Source organism: Hemiscyllium ocellatum, chromosome 8, assembly GCF_020745735.1.
Source record: "Hemiscyllium ocellatum isolate sHemOce1 chromosome 8, sHemOce1.pat.X.cur, whole genome shotgun sequence".
NCBI lineage: Eukaryota > Metazoa > Chordata > Chondrichthyes > Orectolobiformes > Hemiscylliidae > Hemiscyllium > Hemiscyllium ocellatum.
The window spans coordinates 59466536-59486727 of NC_083408.1; the positions used below are offsets into that span (position 1 = coordinate 59466536).

Sequence of the window (20192 nt, forward strand, 5' to 3'; positions counted from 1 at the left end):
AATTTATGAATGAAATCACGACACAGTTATTATGAAAGTAAGCCAATTGCCCTTGTATATTCCCTTATTGTCTGTTTTCCATATGTCTTCACCTGTTCCACACAATGTTATCCCCTTGGTTGCAGCATTGTGGACTGAAACTGTAGGTGAAAGTGAGGACTGCAGATGCTGTAAGTTAGAGTCGACAGTGTGATGCTGGAAAAGCACAGCAGGTCAGGCAGCATCCGGGGAAGCAGGAAAATTGACGTTTCAGGCAAAAGCCTTTCATCAGGAAAAAGCCCTTCATCAGGAATGAGGTTGGGAGCCTCAGTGGTGGAGAGATAAATGGGAAGGGGGGTGGAGCTGGGGGGAAGGCAGCTGAGAGTGCAATAGGTGGATGAATGTGGGGATAAAGGTGATAGGTCGGAGGGGAGGGTGGAGCGAATAGGTGGGAAGGAAGATGGACAGGTGGGACAGGTCATGAGGACGGTGCTGAGTTGGAAGGTTGGTAAGGGAGTGGTGATGGAAAGGCCCCGGACCTGCATGTCCTCGGCAAAATGGGAGGGGGAGTTAAAGTGTTCGGCCATGGGGCGGTGGGTTGATTGGTGCGGTTGTCCCAGAGATGTTCTTTGGTGCGGGGTACACTGGAACCAATCAACCGCACCGCCCCGTAGCCAAACACTTTAACTCCCCCTCCCACTCTGCCAAGGAAGTGCGGGTCCTGGGCCTCCTCCATCTCCACTCCCTTACCACCTAATACCTGGAGGAAGAACGCCTCATCTTCCGCCTTGGGACCCTCCAACCCTATGGCATCAATGTGGACTTCACCAGTTTCCTCATTTCCCCTCCCCTCACCTTACCCCAGTCCAACTTTCCAACTCAGCACTGTTCTCATGACCTGTCCCATCTGTCAATCTTCCTTCCCACCTTCCTTCCCTCCTCTCCAACCTTTCATCTTTATCCCCACCGTCATCATCTATTCTACTCTCAGTTACCTTCCTCCCAGCTCCACCCTGAGGCTGCCAACCTCCATAAGACCATAAAACTGTAAGACATAGGAGTGGAAGTAAGACCATTCGGCCCATCAAGTCCACTCCGCCATTCAATCATGGCTGATGGGCATTTCAACTCCACTTACCTGCATTCTCCCCAGAGCCCTTAATTCCTCGAGACATCAAGAATCTATCAATCTCTGCCTTGAAGATATTTAGCGTCCCGGCCTCCACTGCACTCTGTGGCAATGAATTCCACAGGCCCACCACTCTTTGGCTGAAGAAATGCCTCCGCATTTCTGTTCTGAATTGACCCCCTCTAATTTTAAGGCTGTGTCCATGGCTCCTAGTCTCCTCGCCTAACGGAAAAAAATTCCTAGCGTCCACCCTTTCCAAGCTATGTATTATCTTGTAAGTTTCTATTAAGTCTCCCCTTAATCTTCTAAACTCCAATGAATACAATCCCAGGATCCTCAGCTGTTCCTCATATGTTAGACCAACCATTCCAGCGATCATCTGTGTGAATCTCCGCTGGACATGTTCTAATGCCAGTATGTCCTTCCTGAGGTGTGGGGACCAAAACTGGACACAGTACTCCAAATGGGGCCTAACCAGAGCTTTATAAAGTCTCAGTAGCACATCTCTGCTTTTATATTCCAACCCCCTTGAGATAAGTGATAACATTGAATTCGCTTTCTTAATCACGGACTCACCCTGCATGTTTACCTTTAGAGAATCCTCGACTACCACTCCCATATCCCTTTGTACTTTGGCTTTACGAATTTTCTCACCATTTAGAAAGTAGTCTATGCTTTTATTCTTTTTGCCAAAGTGCAAGACCTCGCATTTGCTCATGTTGAATTCCATTAACCATTTCCTGGACCATTCTCCCAAACTGTCTCGATCCTTCTGTAGCCTCCCCACTTCCTCAGTACTACCTGCCTGTCCACCTAACTTCGTATCATCTGCAAACTTCGCGAGAATGCCCCCAGTCCCTTCATCCAAATCATTAATATATAACGTGAACAGCTGTGGCCCCAACACTGAACCCTGCGGAACACCGCTTGTCACCGGCTGCCATTCCGAAAAAGAACCTTTTATCTCAACTCTCTGCCTTCTGTCAGACAGCCAATCCTCAATCCATCCCAGTAGCTCACCTCAAACACCATGGGCCCTCACCTTGCTCAGCAGCCTCCCGTGTGGCACCTTATCAAAAGGCCTTTTGGAAGTCTAGATAGACCACATCCACTGGGTTTCCCTGGTCTAACCTCATTCCTGATGAAGGGCATTTGCCCGAAACGTCGATTTTCCTGACCAGCTGTGCTTTTCCAGCACCACACTCTTGACCGAAAGTGTAGTTGTTCTGCTATTTATATACAACGCAAACAAGGTACATGGGTTCTATTTATTTCAAGCCTTCTGAAGGCTTTATTTACAGTTAAAACTAATGCATACTGTAAATAGTAATCTCAAGGCACATCCTTGTCCTGGCGTGCTGCAATGCAGAGTAACTGATGCCTTTGGTCACATGATGACATCCGACCTCAGATTATCTACATATTGAGCTCTTATTCAATACTACCCTTAAAGTGATAATGTTTAATAAAATTGCTGACTTTACAAATTCCAATTATCAAACGACCAGTCCTATGGGTCTTATTTTCCTACAATGAATTTTGTGTATCACCTTATTAAATACATTTTGAAAATTGAAATACAGTACGTCCAATAGCTCCCCTTTTTCCATCATGGAAGCTATATCCTCAAAATCTCTAAGGTTTGTCAAACACTATTTCCTTTCATAAATCTGTGTTGACTCTGCTTAATTATATTATGATTTCCTTGTTATCACATTCTTATTAATATATTTTAGCATTTCATCAACTATTAGGTGAATTAGCTTATAAATCCCAGTTTCTCTGATCCTTCTTTACTTAACTAATGGTGTTTGCTATCTTCCAATCTTTGGGTATTGTCCTATAATCTAAGGAATTCTGGAAAACAATGCATCCTCTTTCTTTTCAGCTAAAGTTTTAAAACCTAGAATGTTGGTTGTCAGGTCTAGCGGATTTGCCAGCCCTTTAGTCCCATCAATTTTGCCTTCAAATATGAATTATGTCATTGGAGAATATACATTGAGCATATCATTGTATTTCTTTTTTAACTTGCTTTCCATTTCAGGTACTATCTTGTCACCACTGCTACTATAACCTCAATTCTTTCAAGGCTCCCATTTAAATATTTTCCAATCCCAGTTTCATTACTCAATAACTGTGCCTCACTCTGTCCATGCTCCACAATGTCCAAACTACAGCTCAACCACCAAACAAAAACTGAAAAATGGTTGCTGTGTCAGCTATTTGTATCTGAAATTGCTGAAACATTGCCATGAGGTAAACCGCCTCTAAAATCCCCATTCTGTGTGGGACAGAAAATATAAAGGGTATATTCTTTTTTTAAAAAAATGAGAATCCCTTTACAAATGGGAAAATTACTCCCGTAATACCATCTCATTTTGAAGAATTTTGGGGGACTACTCAGCCCTCTGCAGCAAAGAATTCCATAGACTTATTACCATCGGGGGGGGAGGCACGGTGGCTCAGTGGCTCAGTGGTTAGCACTGCTGTCTCACAGCACCAGGGAGCCGGGTGTGATTTCTGTCTCGGGCGACTGCCTGTGTGGAGTTTGTACAATCTCCCTGGGTCAGTGTGGGTTTCCTCCAGGTGCTCCAGTTTCCTCCCACAATCCAAAGATGTGCAGGTCAGGTGAATTGGCTATGCTAAATTGCCCATAGTGCCTAGGTGTAAATTATAGGGTGGGGGAATGGGTCTGGGTGGGTTACTCTTCAGAGGATCTGTGTGGACTTGTTGGACTGAAGGGCCTGTTTCCATATTGTAGGGAATCTAATCTAATCAAAAAAAGCCTCTTTATCTCTACCTTAAATGGGGCCTCTGTTCCTAGACTGTCCCACTTAGAGGAAACAACCTCTCAGCATCCCCCTGTCAAATCCTCTAAAAATGTTCTATGTTTCAGTAAGGTCACTTCTCCTTCTTTGAAATTCCATTGAGTACAGGCCTAACCTGCTCAAACCCTATTCATAGGAAAAACCCTCCATGCCTAGGATCAACTCAGTGAATCTTCTCATGATATCCTGATATGCCAGCATAATATTCCTTAGAAAAGGGGACTGACTGTTCACAGTATTACAGATGTGGTCTGACTACTTCCTTGTCTAGTTAATGGTGTTGAATGTTGTGTTATCATCAGTGAACATCCCAATCTCTGACTTTATGATGGAGTGAAGGTCATCAATGAAGCAGCTGAAGATGGTTGAGCATAGGACACTACCCTAAGGAATCTTGATCTCCTGGAGCTGAGGTGACTGAGCTCCAATAAGCACAATCATCTTCCTGTGTGCCAGGTATGATTCCAACCAGTGGAAAATGTTCCTCTTGATTCCCATTGATTCCACTTATGCTAGGAATCCTTGATGCCACACTTAGTCAAATGTTGCCAAGAAGTCAAGTTCAGTGACTCTGGCCTCACCTCTCTGGAATTCAGCTGTTTTGTCCACGTTTGAAGCAAGGCTGTTATGAAGTCCGGAGTCTATTGTCCTGACAGAAGTCAAACTGTGCATCAGTGAGCAGGATATTATGAAACAGGTGTTGCTTGAAAGTACTGTTGATGACATCTACAACCACTTTACTAGTAATTGAGAGTTGACTGATGAGGTGGTAATTGGCTGCATTGGATTTGTCCTGCTTTTTGTGTGCAGGACATACCTGGACTATTTTTCACATTGTCAAGTAGATGCAAGTGTTGTGGCTGTACTGGAGCAGATTGGCTCAGATCAATTTGACTTTAATCTACAAATGGCCCTAATGGCTTCAAAAAGCTTCAGATGCTATGATGATCAGCAACTGCTGCAAGAACAATTACAAAGGAGTGAACTTGTGTCTGTATGGCTAAACAGTGTCACCATGTCCTGTTTTCTCAAATGGCCAGTACTCCAAGGTAGGACAAAAGGAACATTATGAATGCGTTCTGAAGGTCTGCTTGAAATTTAGAAGCATGGACATTGAGGAGTGAGAAGAGCTTGCTATCAGTCGTACCAAATGGTAACAATATGCCCATTATGCTGCATCATGCTTCAAGAACAAGCCCCTTAATGATGAGATACAGCAGCGGAAGCAAAGAGCAAAGAAAACGAATCAAATCCTGCTCTTCAGAGTCCACTACCTCGTGGCACATCCTGCTTCATGTGGCCAATGTCTGCAAGTGTAGAATTGCCAGTTCTGCTGAAGACCCATACAAAAGCTGATGAGCATGAATAGACACTAACCCTGAATTGTGTTACAGCCAATGATGAAAATGATAAGTCAATACCAGTCCTTCCTTATTTTCCAGGAAGTTTCAATCCTTTAATTAAATTTGTAAAATCCGTGACAGATGTCTGACCACATAAGACTGAATTACTTATTTTTCATCTTCTAAAATTGATTTCAGTTGGTTACAAAAAACAGACACTGAGTTTTATGGAAAAGGTTTTTCCAACACTACTTTCTGTTGTAAACAGCTTGACAATTTCCATCAGCAGATCACACTTCACGCAAACTGAAACTTTGGTTTTACTCTGATAACCTGAATTAATTTTTTTCAGATCTTAAATCTTGCTCAACGATAATAAATTGGAAACTGGTGTAGGGTGCCTGTAATGCTTTACTGCCAGTTTGAAAGATTTAATACTATTATCCATTCTTTTTGTAGAAGTCCATTATCTTTAAACTTCACTCCTGTTCTATAACACCTAGAATTGTAACTAGCTTATACTGACTTCTCATCGTCAATCCATTGATGTAGCTGGTAAGAATAGACACTCTTGCACCGAAGGTTAGAACTCTTCAGTCAGTTCTTTCCCCAGTCTGATATTAATCCCCAAACAAATATGTTTGACTAGTTTTTCATTCACACGCAGGGTTTATATTGAACTCACTCTGTTTAGCTTCAGTTGCAGCCTTTCATGAGGATCTTTATTTTTAAAAAAAAACACTTTTTTGTTTTAAAAATCTGAATTTCCCACAGGTAGTGAAGAAGATGTTTGGTACATTTGCTTTTATTGCTCAGGGCATTGATTATTGGAGTTGGGAATGTCAAATTGTAGTTGTACAGGACATTGGTCAGGCCACTTTTGGAATTCTGTATTCAGTTCTGGTCTCCTTTCTCTAGGAAAGATGTTATTAAACTTAAAAGGGTGCAGAAGAGATTTAAAGGACGATGCTGAAAATGTGTTGCTGGAAAAGTGCAGCAGGTCAGGCAGCATCCAAGGAGCAGGAGAATCGACATTTTGAGCATAAGGATGATGCCACAGTTGGAGAGTTTGAACTATAGGGAGAAGCTTAATAGGCTGGGGCTGTTTTCCCTGGAGTGTTGGAGATTAAGGGATGACCTTTTTTAGTGGTTTATAAAATCATGACAGGTGTGGATAGGGTGAATTGTCAAAGTCTTTTTTGTTGGGTAGGGCAGTCTGAAATTAGAAGGCAGAAGATAGGGGAAAGATTTAAAAGGAACCTAAGGGACAACACTTTCACGCAGAGGGTGGCGTATGTATGGAATGAGCTGCCGAGGGTGGTGGAGGCAGGTACAATTACAACATATAAAAGGCGTCTAGATGGGTACATGAATAGGAAGGGTTTAAGAGGAATATGGGCCAAATGCTGGCAAGTGGGACAAGACTAATTCAGGATATCCGGTCAGCAAGGATGAGTTGGACCAAAGGGTCTGTTTCCACTCTGTTGTATGACTCTGTATGGTATCACTCCGCAGTTGGCATTTAAAGTCAATATCAATTCTTATGTAGGTGCCAGAGGATAACCAGTCCCCATGGATTTGTACCTCAAAGGATTTAGCACTTTGGGCAGAGTAAGGAACAAAAGATTTGGCAAGAAAAATAACAAAGGAATGAGAGACTAATACTTTTCCAGTAGAGGGCACTCTGTGGTCTAATCAAATGTTTGGTTAATCTGTTTTCCTATTACACTGACAAAGCCTCCTACAGCCAGTCTAAAGGCTGACCTGTTTGATGACCAGCCTTCACTAATTCTTTTTGCTGCAAACAGAAGGCAGAATTGTAGCAAGAAAACCTTTGTCAGCATTTCCCCTTCCCGGATATGGAATGTCTCATATTGCCAAGTAATCTTAATCTGTTGCCTTGAGTCTGCATTTCAACACACGCGATTCAAAAATATTCTGGGACTTTATGTGCATCTTATTTCTGTTTGCATTCATGTAAATGCCTGGCTTTCCACATTATGCATGATTGGGAAATTGCATTTGAAACTGCACTTGTAGGGGTACAGTTTAAAATGAAATTGACTTGCAAGTAGTAACCTGGTGCAATTTTACCAGTTAACAAATATGCCACCAAAAATAGACATTTTTAAATGACTATCCAGTTGAATAACCTGATTTAAAACCGCAAAGGATAACTTAAAACTATGTGGAATGTTTACATAGTTTAACTGTTATATACTAATCTGTTTCTAACTTTGGTTTATTATTGATAAGAAAAAAAACTTTTCCTGTCTGTGACTGAAGAAAAGGAACATAATTTGAAGCACTTTCTTCAATCAATGCAATTTTCAGAATCTGTCAATTATACTTAGGGCATGGTCAGTTTTATAGGTGAGCTCCTGAATCAAATGAATTGAATTCTAAACCATTGGAAGAGATGACAGAAAAATGAACTCAGTAATTTTGGGTGTAATTTATCCACATTTAAAATTCTCCAATCTTCTGCATGGATTTGCCTGATTTCAGCTGCATTGGGCATTATCTGGTTGCACAAGGTGGAAAGTACAATATATTTAATAGGTCTGATTTGAAAACATTTACATTAACCATACATTCAAGTAGTAACAAGGTTTAGTGCTTGGTTGACTGAAAACCTAGGGCATCAGTGATGTGACAAAGGAAATGGGAGATACGAGAGGCCAGAGTAGACGGGGTTCATAGTGGCCACATAAGTATATAGGGTGGTAAAGAAGGCATATGACATGCTTGCTTTATTGGTCAGGTCATTGAGTACAAGAGTCAGGGCGTCATGTTGGCAGCTTTAAAAAGACTTTGGTTAGACCACACTTAAAGTGTTGCATTCATTTCTGGTTGGCACATTTACAGGAAGGATGTGGAGGCTTTGGAGAGGGTGCAAAGGTGGTTTACCAGGATTAGGGGGAAAAGCTGTAAGGAGAGCTTAGGAAATTTTGTGATTTTTTTTCTGGAGCAGTGAGACTGAGGGGAGACTTCATGATTTTATATCATGACTTCTATCAAATGCATAGATAGGGTTGACAGTCAGAATCTTTTTCCCAGAGTTGAAATGTCTAGTACTGGGGACATGCATTTAAGGTGAGAGGGAAAAAGTTCAAAGGAGATGTGAGGGGCAAGTTTTTTAACACAGAGTCTGGAACATGCTGCCAGGAGTGGTAGGTGGAGGCAGATATAATAGGGACATTGAAGGGGCTTTTAGATAAGCACATGAATATGCAAGGGACGGAGAGATATAGACCAAGGGCAGAAGGGATTAGATTAATTTAGTGTCATGTTTGGCAAAATATCGTGGGCTGAAGGGCCTGTTTCCATGCTGTACTGTTTTATGCTACATGTTCAGAGTTCTTATGCAGTTGCACAGCTAGAGAATAAGGGTGAGGTCATTGAGGAATTTGAACACATGGGTGAAAATTATATGTTTTGAGGCTTTGATGGATTAAGGGGCAATACAGTTCAGCAGGAACAGGGATGGCAAGTGATTGGAATTTAGGCTGAATTAAGTATGGGGAATACAAATTTGGATTAACTCAAATGAGAAGTTAGACCCCAATCAGTAGAGTAATGGAAATGAGCAGGAGGCTACACCTGGGTTTCAGCATCAAAGAGGCTCCGTCTGGGGTGGGGTAAAGTGGGTAGTTGGTGCTAAAATGAGCAATGTTACAGAGGTGGTAGGAGATGGTCTTTGAGATTGAAAGAATTTGGTTTGATAGCTCAGGTCAGGGTCAAGCAAAGATGCAAATAGTCTGTTTTAGCTTGAGACCAGGAAAGGGTATAGAGTCAATGATAGGGAATGGAGTTTGTGCTGGTCACACTGCTAAAGGAAGGATATTATTAAATTGGAGAGGGTTCAGAAAAGATTTACCAGGATGTTGCTGGGTCTGGAGAGTTTGGATAGGCCAGGGCAGGCTGGGAGCTTTTTCACTAGAGCATAGGAAATTGAGGGGTGACCTTTTTTTAAAGAGTTTTTTTTTAATCATGTGCATAGATAAGGTGAATAGCAATTATTTTTTCGTCTTGGGTTGGGTGAGTTCAAGACTGGGGTGTATTTTTAAGGTGAAAGGAGAAAGATTTAAAAAGGACCTGAGAGGCAACTATTTCACGCAGAAGGTGGTTTGAGTGTGGATTTAACTTCCAGAAGAAGTGGGGGAGGTTGGTACAGTTATAACATTTAAAACACATTTAGACAAATGTGTGGAAAGGTTTGGAGGGATGTTTGCCAAACCAAGGCAAACAGGATTAGTTTAGTTTGGGAAACTTGGTCAGCATGGACGACCTACATGACTCTATGGTAGATGTCAATGGCTTCAGTCTTTCCAATGTTTAATTTGGGAAATTGCAGTTTACCCAGGATTGAGCAATAAAGAAGCAATCTAATAATAGAGATAATAAAAGCCTTGAGAAAGTAGAGCTGAGTATTGTCAGATTCTAAGAGTATTCTGACATCATAACTTCTGCTCATCTTGGTAAGGAAATGTGAATACAAATTGGAGGGGATACTGAAAAAGATTTGGACATAAAGATCGGTGGACAGGAAGGGAAGCTACTCCAGCAGATATGCTGACTGGAACTGGATTGGGAAGACTAGAACCGAGCGACACAACTTCTTGTCAATTGATAACAATCACAATCACATCAAAGGCAACAGTCAGGTTGAAAAAGTAGAGGAGACCTAGTGTACTACTGTCATATTGTATAGCATATAATTTGTGACTTTGAATTAGCAGGGCAGAAACCTGATGAGAGAGAGACAAGTATGGAACTCTGGGAAAGATGGACATGATTTGGGAAGCAGCAAAGTGTTGACAGTTTTAGAAAGGAATTACAGCTCACTAAGTGCTGAGAACAAACATTTTATGAGTCTAATCTTAATTGTTGAAGAACTATACCTTGCAGTTCCCTACGCATGTTTGAATACATACTGTGCAAATTTTATGATAGGAAAGTTGTTATTTCTTAGGAGATGCATTTGAAATTGACTGTAAATTTCATATTACTACACAAACAACAGTTTGTCATAAATCTACTGTATTTCGAAGTATTGTGACAATAACTAATAAGGACTGATGTCAAGGTATTTTGTCTCTTTAACCATTCGCACCTGTCGGTTTTGATGCATTTGCCAAAATTATTTTGCAATCAAATAAAATTAACCCAAAGAACCAATTTTGAGGTAGCAAAGTATTGTAATCACAAGTTTTTTTTAATTTTGATCGTCTAACTGGCTTAGGTGTATTGCATTGGAGGTGTTAATGAGCAAAATATTGGAAATTGCTTTGCGAAAATTAATGAAAACGTATTTTAATCCACCCTCTGAATGCTGTACATAAGCTGTGCAACAGCTTCATGAATTGGCTTAGTGCATTTGCTTTAATGTACTCCCCCTGTTCCTCGCCCTAAGACTCATTAATAAGAAAATCAAAGGTCATCTTGTTTCAAAACCACCCTCGCTTAAATTCCCCCCTCCCATGTAAACTTTCCAGGGTACTAGTTTGGGGATGATTAACAGAACGCACAACTTTAACTGCCAACTACCAGACCCACCCCTGCCATTTTCTCTCTTCGCTGGGATGTTCCCGTCCGCACGGCAACTTGCTGCAGCGAATGGGACTTTCTTTAATATTTTCACACAGCTTCCGAAATTTCCACCCACTTCAAAATTCAGCAGAAAAAGAAACCGGAAGAGCTTCAGCAAATGCAACCTTTTTTTTGAAAAAGCACAGATATTGCAGAATAATACACGAACTCCATGCTAATCGTTATGAGAGTTGTCCCTTAATTGTAATTAATGTGTAGCTAACGTCTTCCTTCTGGGATTGCCCTGTGTCTTTCTGAATTGCCGCCCATAAAGGGATTTTCCCTCCTTGTTCCATTCGGTACATAGTGTTCTTTTTTCTAATTGAGGCACATCAACTGCTCTGGAATTTCCCAGCCAAAAAGGCAACTGAAGTTTGGAGGCGGGGACAAGAAACTCCACCCAGAAAAAAAACCCGACCTAGAGTTTATAAATCTTGCAGTGCAGAGTCACGTCTACAGTACTGAGACGTGGCAGAGGATTTTGCTGTAGGTGGAGGATTTGGTAGTGTCTGTCATCCGTTGCCTGTTTGGGCTGTGCTGTATTTTTATTTGCTTGTCTACTTCACTGGGAAACTTCTTACTGCACAGAAGTCATGGCCGATCCGACTTTATTTCATAATCACGCTGACAGTTTGGATAATCGCAGTAAAGGCAGTGGGAAGCTAGATTATCAAGGCGGCTCGATGCAGCCTGGAGTGGGCAAACAGGCTCCCCTTTGGGAGGAGCGGTGTGACAGCGGCATCGGCTCAATGAATGAGAAGGACGTGGAGGTTCTGCGGGAGATCCAAGAACTGAGCCTGGACGACAAACCAGAGCCAGCCCAGTGTTGGAAAGAATTCATCTCAGAGGATGGAGATACGTAAGTGACTTGGAGTCATTTTTATTTTAAACATGCAATAAGCTACAGGGAGGGGGGAATGTACAGAAATTAAACAAGTGCATGCTTGTCCAGATTGGAGAAAGTAAAGTTGCAGAAACTAACAAATGTCTGAAATAGCAATTTACCAACCAACCGCTAAAGGTTTCCAAAACCCAGTAAAAATGTCGACTCGAGTGAACGTCCGGTTTGCAAATACAATACAATAAAATAGTGGTGTTTTATTGCAATTCATTTTTTCAAATGAAAGTGTGTTTAAAAATTCACAAAAACTGAACTGAGTATTGAATAAACTAATAGTTATTGTGGGGCTGGAATCTGTTGAAAGGTTTTTTTGAGAACATGCTGTTCTGGCAATGGCTGACCGCTGGGCGGTACAGTTCCTGTTCGAGGCTGGAAAGTCCCTGGCAGCCGGCCAGCTCGTGCTTGTCTGATAAATATTTAACCGTGGAAAGTACCCAAAAAACCCGACCTTGCGCAATCCTGGAGACTTCCAATCTTCAGAGCTGAGCTGTTGTGCAGAGTTTCCCCGATGCAGCAACTTTTAACATGACATTTTCTTCCTTTTTTAGATTTCTTCATTTGGCGATCATCCATGCAGCCAGCGAAATCGTATCCCAAATCCTCGCCAATACCGAGTTTGGGGATCAGTACCTTCACCGTCAGAATAACCTGAAACAGGTAAATATTTGCAATTGATTAATACAAATATTTGAATAAGCGGGCTTAAAATTAATGGGAGTTTTATGCACAACACTGAAACATTGTCATTTTATATTTAATAAATTGGGGATTTTTCTAGATTTAATTATCTTTTGAGAATATATTGTTCTGCCAGAAGCGGCTAAATGGGGTGATTGCAGTTTGCATTGGAAAGTCCCCACCATATTAATAAATGCTGTGGGTACAGGCGCGGTGCATAAATAACGTGACAAATTTCCTTTGTACTGTGCGTTTCCGTGGTTTACCGTGTAGTATTCTCACTGGAATTCTTTTGTTCTGTTTTGTTCAGACTCCCCTGCATCTGGCAGTGATCACACAGCAGCCTGATGTGCTCCGTGCTTTGTTGTGGGTTGGAGGAGATCTGGGCCTGAGGGACATCAATGGGAATTCAGCTTTACACATCGCTTGTGAGATGAACTTGTTCGTGTGCGTGAAGACCATCAGCGATTTCCTCACGAGGCACCATACTCGAGAACTTTTGGACAGCAAGAATTACAATGGTACAGTTGCCTTTTATATATGCAATTCAAATTCGAATTCCATCCTTTAGAATAAATCATGCGTTTTCAAAACGTTAAATTTGTATAAAATGTAACGTCGGATTTCTTTAAAATTAATTGTTGTGGCTGCACTGTTGTGACTAGCTACTCTTTTAGACAATAAACATGCAAATTAATGCTGCAATGTAAAGAATGTAACGTTTTGGGGTTTAATATATTGGACAATGAATATTTATTAGTTGCACATATTTAAGATTTTCATTTTCCCATTTCAGGTCTTACATGTTTGCAGCTGGCTGTCAAAAACAGACTTCACAAGATGGTGGTCTATCTAATTCAGATTGGAGCTGATATTAATGCTCAGGTATATTAATGTTTTAACTTTCTAAACGAGAGCAATCTCTCAATTGATGGCAAATTAAACAAAGACTTTGTTACTCACTTTCATGGCGAGTACTAACTCTAAGATGTGTTTTTGGCACAGGAGCCATCAAGTGGTCGGACAGCCCTCCATCTTGCAGTGGAGGAGCAGGATGCTGAAATGGTGTCTCTGTTGCTGCAGTGTGGAGCAGACCCCAATGTGCTCACCTACAATGGCTGTACACCCTATCACCTGACCTTGGGAAGAGACAACTGCAAAATACAGACAGAACTTATTCGTGTGACAGATCCATCTTTATGCATGATGTGGGATGAAGAAAAGTTATGGGAATCTGAAACACCTGACCATGAAGTGAGTGTGCTAAAAATAAACTGTTATACCCACTGAAATGCTTAAAGATGTGCATTTACAGTAATTGTTGACCTCTACATAAACATGTCATGTAGAATAAAACTATAACCCAGCTAAATTGTTTCTGTAATCAGAGGTATCAGTTTACAGATGTTCATCACTGATATTGTTACTAATGTTAATTCATTGTTTTCCCAGGTACCTTTCTCTTATGATGACTGTGCAATTGGAGGACTCCCACTCAGATGTTGAAGTTGCTTTCTTTGTGCATTGCTGCATTTCAAATCATCTGAAAAGAACTGGAGATGCATATTAGTGTGGTTACCCAATAATTTGGTTTAATGAAAAACTTCAGTGACGTACACTAAGATTTCTAAGTCACAGTTGGGTGCTGACGTCTGATGTTCTAAATTTTGTAATGTAAATAAGCCTTTCAGAAGCAGAGAATGCAGTGCTACAAGTCTTAGATGTAAATTATATACTATGGTGTAAATGATTGCTTGTATGCACTGTTTTCAATTATTGTAATTGGTTGAAAAAGACTAAAATTTTCAACATTGAGATATTGTGCATATTTGTATTTTGTAAAAATTTGTAAATATGTAAAATTGTGTAATTATTGTACAGATTTTTCTACCCTTAAACAAGACAATGTTTGTACATGCCTCAAATATTTATTTTTTTGTCAAATAAAGATTATGGATTTAAAATTAGTTGTATATTTTGAGTTCGTGATTATAACTGATAATCCACAGGAATTCCTAATTTACAGTACTGCAAATATCTTAGACTGTAATACAAATAGCTAAAAATTGTGAAGAATTATGGAATATCTTTAAAATGCTGCAAACAACAAAGACATTATTTGGTTGAGTGAAAATGTAATTTATACCTGACCAGTCACCATACAGAATATTCTCCATAACCAGTTTATACAGGAGAACAAAAAAATATCAAAGGACTGGCGCATATAATTTTTATTTTTAACTTGTAATTCTATTGCATGTGGTCTTTTATAATAATGCAAGCTCTTTTTTGGAGTAACTGCATAGATGAAGCACTGTCCAAAAAAAAGAGTGCACTTCCATCGGGAAGAGTTTATAACCAGTTATGAACTTTATAACCAGAGTGACTTTACCCAGTGTGTTGCAACAGCAACTGGGGTTATGTTGCAATTTTGCATTTGTAGTCTCCCACATGACACCATTTTCACTTGTCGTGCTCAGATGGCACAGCATAGGTTTGATAAGGTGGTGACATTCTGGAATTGTTCTGTGAATTATGTAAGAGCTGGAGATTGGTAAATTGCGCATTTCGTATTGTGAAATCATTTGACATTTCGGAAGGCAGACTTTATAAACCTTTGTGAGTAAATTATTTTTAAAGTATTTGGGATTAGAAGGGATGTTCTTGCCTGAATAAAGTTTGCCATATCTGAACTCAAATCTTTAATGTTTTAGAAATGCTTAATGAGTCTGTCAGTACCTAGAGGAAAAAAAAGGATAATTAAATTTTAAGCAAGGTTCCTTCATTTGATGAAAAGTTCACACTGAAAAGTACCATTGGGCAGTTTCATTTAATAATTATTTGGTTGGAACATTGAGAGGCAACTTGTATTTATAAGTCATATTTTTAAAATGTAGTTAGCATTTCAAAAATCCTATTCAGAAATTTGAGATTTTAATTTGTGATTACATTTGGAGTGAGCATCTTCAGGAAAAGTATTTAGATCAGGTCACAGCAGATAGAAGGTGGTGGTCATTTTTAAGCATCATAGTGTCTATACAGCAAGTGCAAGTTCAGGCCTTCGATGAAACTGGACCCTAAGTTGCTTCATTGCATTTAATAACTGGTCAAACATTGCTTCATATAGATATTTTTAATTAAGTCAAATGTGATTGCATATAATTGATTTATTGTCACATGCACCGAAGCACAGTGAAAGGCTTTGCCTTGTGAGCAATACAGGCAGATCACGGAGTTAAGTAATAAAAATAAGTAAGTAACAGGTAAAAAACGGCAAAAACAAAAACACAGGTACAGGCGAATGTTATGAGTTTGAGAGTCCACTCAGTATTCTAACAACAGTAGGGTAGAAAGTGTTAGGAAACCGGCTGGTGCGTGTTCAGGCTTTTGTAGCTTCTCCCCGAGGGTAGAGGTTGTAGCGAAACATTACCATGGTGGGATGGATCTTTGAGAATGCTGGCAGCCTTTCCTTGACAGATAGATTCTATAGTTGGGAGATTAGCCTTTGTGATTGTCCAGGCTGTTACTTAGACGTTTCCACTTTCCTAATGTCACTCAAATTTGTCGTTACCTCAGCTCATTTGTTGAAGCCTTCATCCTTACCCTTGTTATCTCTAGAATTGACCAATCAAACGTCCACCCATTCAGCATCTCATCTTGCCCAGTCCATAACCAGTCCCTCTTTTGCTCCAAATTCCAGTCACCTATTTACATGGTTCACGATTAACATTTTGATTTATTTTCAAATTTCACTCATGTCTTTGCCCTATCCTTCTCCAATTATGATCTCTAGCTCAACCCTGACTTCAATTTATCCACTATTGTTGGTTACACCTACAGCAACCCTGTCGTCTATAAATTTCTCCTAAAACTCTGTCCTATCATCCTCTTGTTCCTCCATCAAGATATTTCTTAAACATATCTCTTTGACGATGTTTTTGGTTGTTTCCTTTGGTGATCCAATGTTTAATGTGGTTTGCTAGTTCTCCTGTAAAGTGCCATGACATGTTTTGCTCTGTTGAAGGCTCTATATAAACTAGTTCTTGTCTTTATTGAATGGATCTGATGCACTACTCACCTCCCAGCCTCATGTTCTATTTGCCAGTTTCTACCCTCTGACCTCAAAATGTCTTCGCTCTATTCAACAGCTCTTTTTCAAATGTTAGCGGTCAGGATCTTTTGCTCAAACCATCCTGAACAGTCAGACTTCCCTAGTCCTTGCCTTGAAAAGTCAGTAAAATAATGGATTTTCTGTTATCCTGACTGAGCAGAGATTAATGTTAAAAATAAAATCTCTTGGAAAGTCAGTCCAGTTAAGTTAGTAGCAGATTTCTTTCTGAAAGAGAGCAATTAGAATTCATATATAGGACAGAACGCACAGGAATTACACAAAGGGAACAAGGGTGCCTTCTGGATGCCTTTGAAACCTCACAGAAAATATTAGTCCCTCAGCTGCTGCGATTACATTTTCTTACCACCTGTTATAATTTTTACTGTTTAGAGTTAAGTCACTGAGTTAAAAATGATGTTTAATGGTTTAAAGTTACATGCTTTATTGTAGTGATTCTGCTGCCTTGGGAGATGGTGAGAAAAAATATCCCTTTTATTTCAAGAGGTGTCAAATTACAGAAGGCCGATGTTGATGTAGAAATCACAGAGCCATTCACAGCAACTCAGGTGCTTTTATACTAGTGGGTGAGGAACCATGATATGTAGTTACCATGACTGATTTACCATCTGAGGACGGTCCTGATAGTGACCTTCAAAGACTGACCTCACCGTATAATGTAAGTCTACTTATTTAATAAACATTAAAATTAATATCCGTAGCAGAATATCACAGAACGACTCCTGTTAATCAAGTTTTCGACTAAGACAGTTGAGAACATGATCAGGATCTTCATATACTAATGGGAATGGGAAAGGTGATCCCTACTCGACTTTTCAAAGGGTCCTTAGTTATTATGTTACACCTTCATCCCAGCACGTTCCCAGCACTGCTGATAGGGCATCAAACTTAATCGGATCAATTATATTTGAAAATAGCCTCACTGCACTGATGTTGTGTGCAGCAAGGTTATGACCCAGGAATTAGCCTAATGTCAGACACCCAACTACAGATTGAAAGTCCATCCCCCATATCATTGGTGATCTTTTACATGAACAAAGCCTTAACAGATAGTCACTTGTTAATTGATTTCATCAACTCTTTAATCCCACATATTGCTAATTAGTTTTACTGCCCTTTCATATCCACTGACACTGAGGCCAATTATAATTTCTCTTTGCTGCCCAAATTTAGATCTGTTAACTCAATATAGACCAAGGTTAGAACCTGTGGCCTTCCTTGACACTGTGAGTTAGTATCATGTATGTATATTAATAGAACAATCACACATGTATAAAATATAAATTATGCCTAAAAATTCACTTTAAACTAGAAAGAGCAAAGTAAGGAAGTGGATAGAGAAAGAATAACACACACAAGCACAATAAGGAATTAGAAAGTCATTTTGGAAACCTGTAACTATAAGCAGAGATGAAGAAACCAGGACAGATACCAAAGAGAAGTGAAGAAAAAAAATGAGTTCAAGTTAGCTGCAGGGTAATCAATGTATTGGGAGATCCAAGATGGCGGCGACTCAGCAAGTCTGAGTTTACAGTGCTCTTCCCAAAACCTGGGTAAAGTGAGTTACTCACCCCCACCACACCTACCAAACCACCCAAAAAAATTTTCTAACCTTAATTAGCTGCTTACTATTATATTTAAGCAGTTTAATATTAAGTGGATAATGAGTAAACCAAAGGGATCCCGCAGCTCTCAGAAAACAAAGACCCCTCCCCCACCCTCCTCTCCTCCTCCGGCTGCAGCTGATGTAAAAACAGGCCTTGAAGAGATGATTGCCAGGCTGGAAACGACACTCGTCAATTTCATCGCAGAATCCCGACAGAGATGGAACTCATTCGAAGAAAAGCTACAAAAGCACAGCGAGGCTATTGAGGAACTGCAGGGCCGAGTGAAGGGGGCGGAGCTAAAGGCCACGACCTCCGAGGCTGCAGCACAAACAGCTGCAGAACAGGTGCGAGCTCTGGAGCAGAGAGTCTGGGCCTTTGAAATTTACATGGATGACCTGGATAATAGAAATCGGAGAAAGAATATCCGTCTTCTGGGCCTCCCTGAACAAGAAGAGAAGGGACAGTTAGCAGCATTTCTGGAGCGATGGCTGCCCCAGCTTTTAAACCTGGGGGCTGAAACTGACCGGGTAAGGGTGGAGTGGGCCTACCGGGTCGCAGTACGCGGATCTGGCCCAAACCAGCGCCCACGCCCGGTCCTGTTCCGGCTGCAGAGTTATAGGGAGAGGCAGATACTCCTGGATGCCTCCAGAAAGCTTGGAAAGGATCCTAAAGCTATGATCCATGAAGGATCCAAGATTATGTTATTTCAGGACTTCTCCCCGGCTTTGGCACGAAGGAGGAAGGCGTTTGATGAGGTGAAGAAATGTCTAAGGAACTTAAATATTCAATACACCTTACGCTACCCAGCGACGTTATGCTTTAACCACGAAGGATCCGAGTATAATTTTAGATCACCAGAAGAGGCTAAGGAACTTTTAGACTCGTTTAAATAAATCGTAAGAGACAATTTATGTTGGCTTGCCTCTTCCACACTCCGTGGGGAGAAATGGATACTTTACTCTACTTTACTTTTGCTTCTGGGAGCAGGGTTGTCTTCCCTTGCTATTTTATGTTATTATACTTAACTGTAATATGTTGGAGTTGTAATTTTATAGTTATGTGTGTTTGTACGTGGCATTGATGCTATCAGATATACTCAGGTATGGGTGGGGAGGGGTGGGGGTGGGGTGCTCACTGTTAACTCTAGTTTGGTATTATATCTAAATCCTATTAAGGAGCGCCCGGGTCAAGGGTGGGACACTGTTTGGGAGAGGATATGGTGGACCTTTAGAAAGGAAATAAGGCCCCCTGAGAACAAGGGGGAGGATCTCCATTCAAACATGTTTTTTTTTGTTCTTATTGTTTGGAAATAGTTTCCTTTTTATTATACTGTTATGAGTGTATTGGAGAACATTTTCTCTTGTTTGAAGGATGTAAGTGACTCAACTATACACTCTGGATAATTGTGGATTAGATTAGTAGTTAACTGAGTTTCATTGTTTTTCTTTCTTCTTTAGTATCATTCCTTTGAATTTTGATGATTATATATTTAAGATCTATTTTTATATTAATGTTTGTGCTTGAAAGTTCTGTTTATTTTTGTAAATCTGTCAAAATATTAAATTTCTAATAAAAATATCTTTAAAAAAAAATCAGTGTATTGGCCTGGGAAACAGAAGAAGTATGCTTTAGAATCATAGAATCTCTATATTATAGGCCATTCAGCCCATTTGAAGTGGACAACTAAGAGCAGAAAGAAAATTCAGAGAAAAAGCTCTGGCTTCTTATTAAGAAAACAAGATGACAAGTAATCTTTCCATGGTGCTGTGGCTGAAATAAAATAATATAAAGTGATCTCTGCTAGCAGCTGGAAGCAAAGCCACTGTGACATTTCCAGCAGAGTATAATAGTGAATGATGACATCCATAAAACAGAATTAGAGCATTTTCTGATTCACGCAGTATGTAATGACGTCTTTTATAAGGGTTCGCAGAATCATTCTGTGGTTCCTATGGAGTATAAAGGATACCTTCGGAGAGTTACAAAACTGTAATCTAATGAAGGGG

At 40.2% G+C, this 20192-nt stretch overlaps 1 protein-coding gene across 1 annotated transcript; it reads left to right on the forward strand.

The window, feature by feature from the left end:
- The first annotated feature begins 11313 nt into the window (after positions 1 to 11313).
- nfkbiab (nuclear factor of kappa light polypeptide gene enhancer in B-cells inhibitor, alpha b) lies at positions 11314 to 14417 on the forward strand. The gene is made up of 6 exons (XM_060828401.1): positions 11314 to 11730; positions 12321 to 12429; positions 12761 to 12971; positions 13247 to 13335; positions 13456 to 13704; positions 13903 to 14417. The coding sequence occupies exons 1-6, from the start codon at positions 11465 to 11467 to the stop codon at positions 13954 to 13956; spliced, it is 978 nt and encodes a 325-aa protein (XP_060684384.1). The 5' UTR covers positions 11314 to 11464; the 3' UTR covers positions 13957 to 14417.
- The last annotated feature ends 5775 nt before the right edge of the window (positions 14418 to 20192 follow it).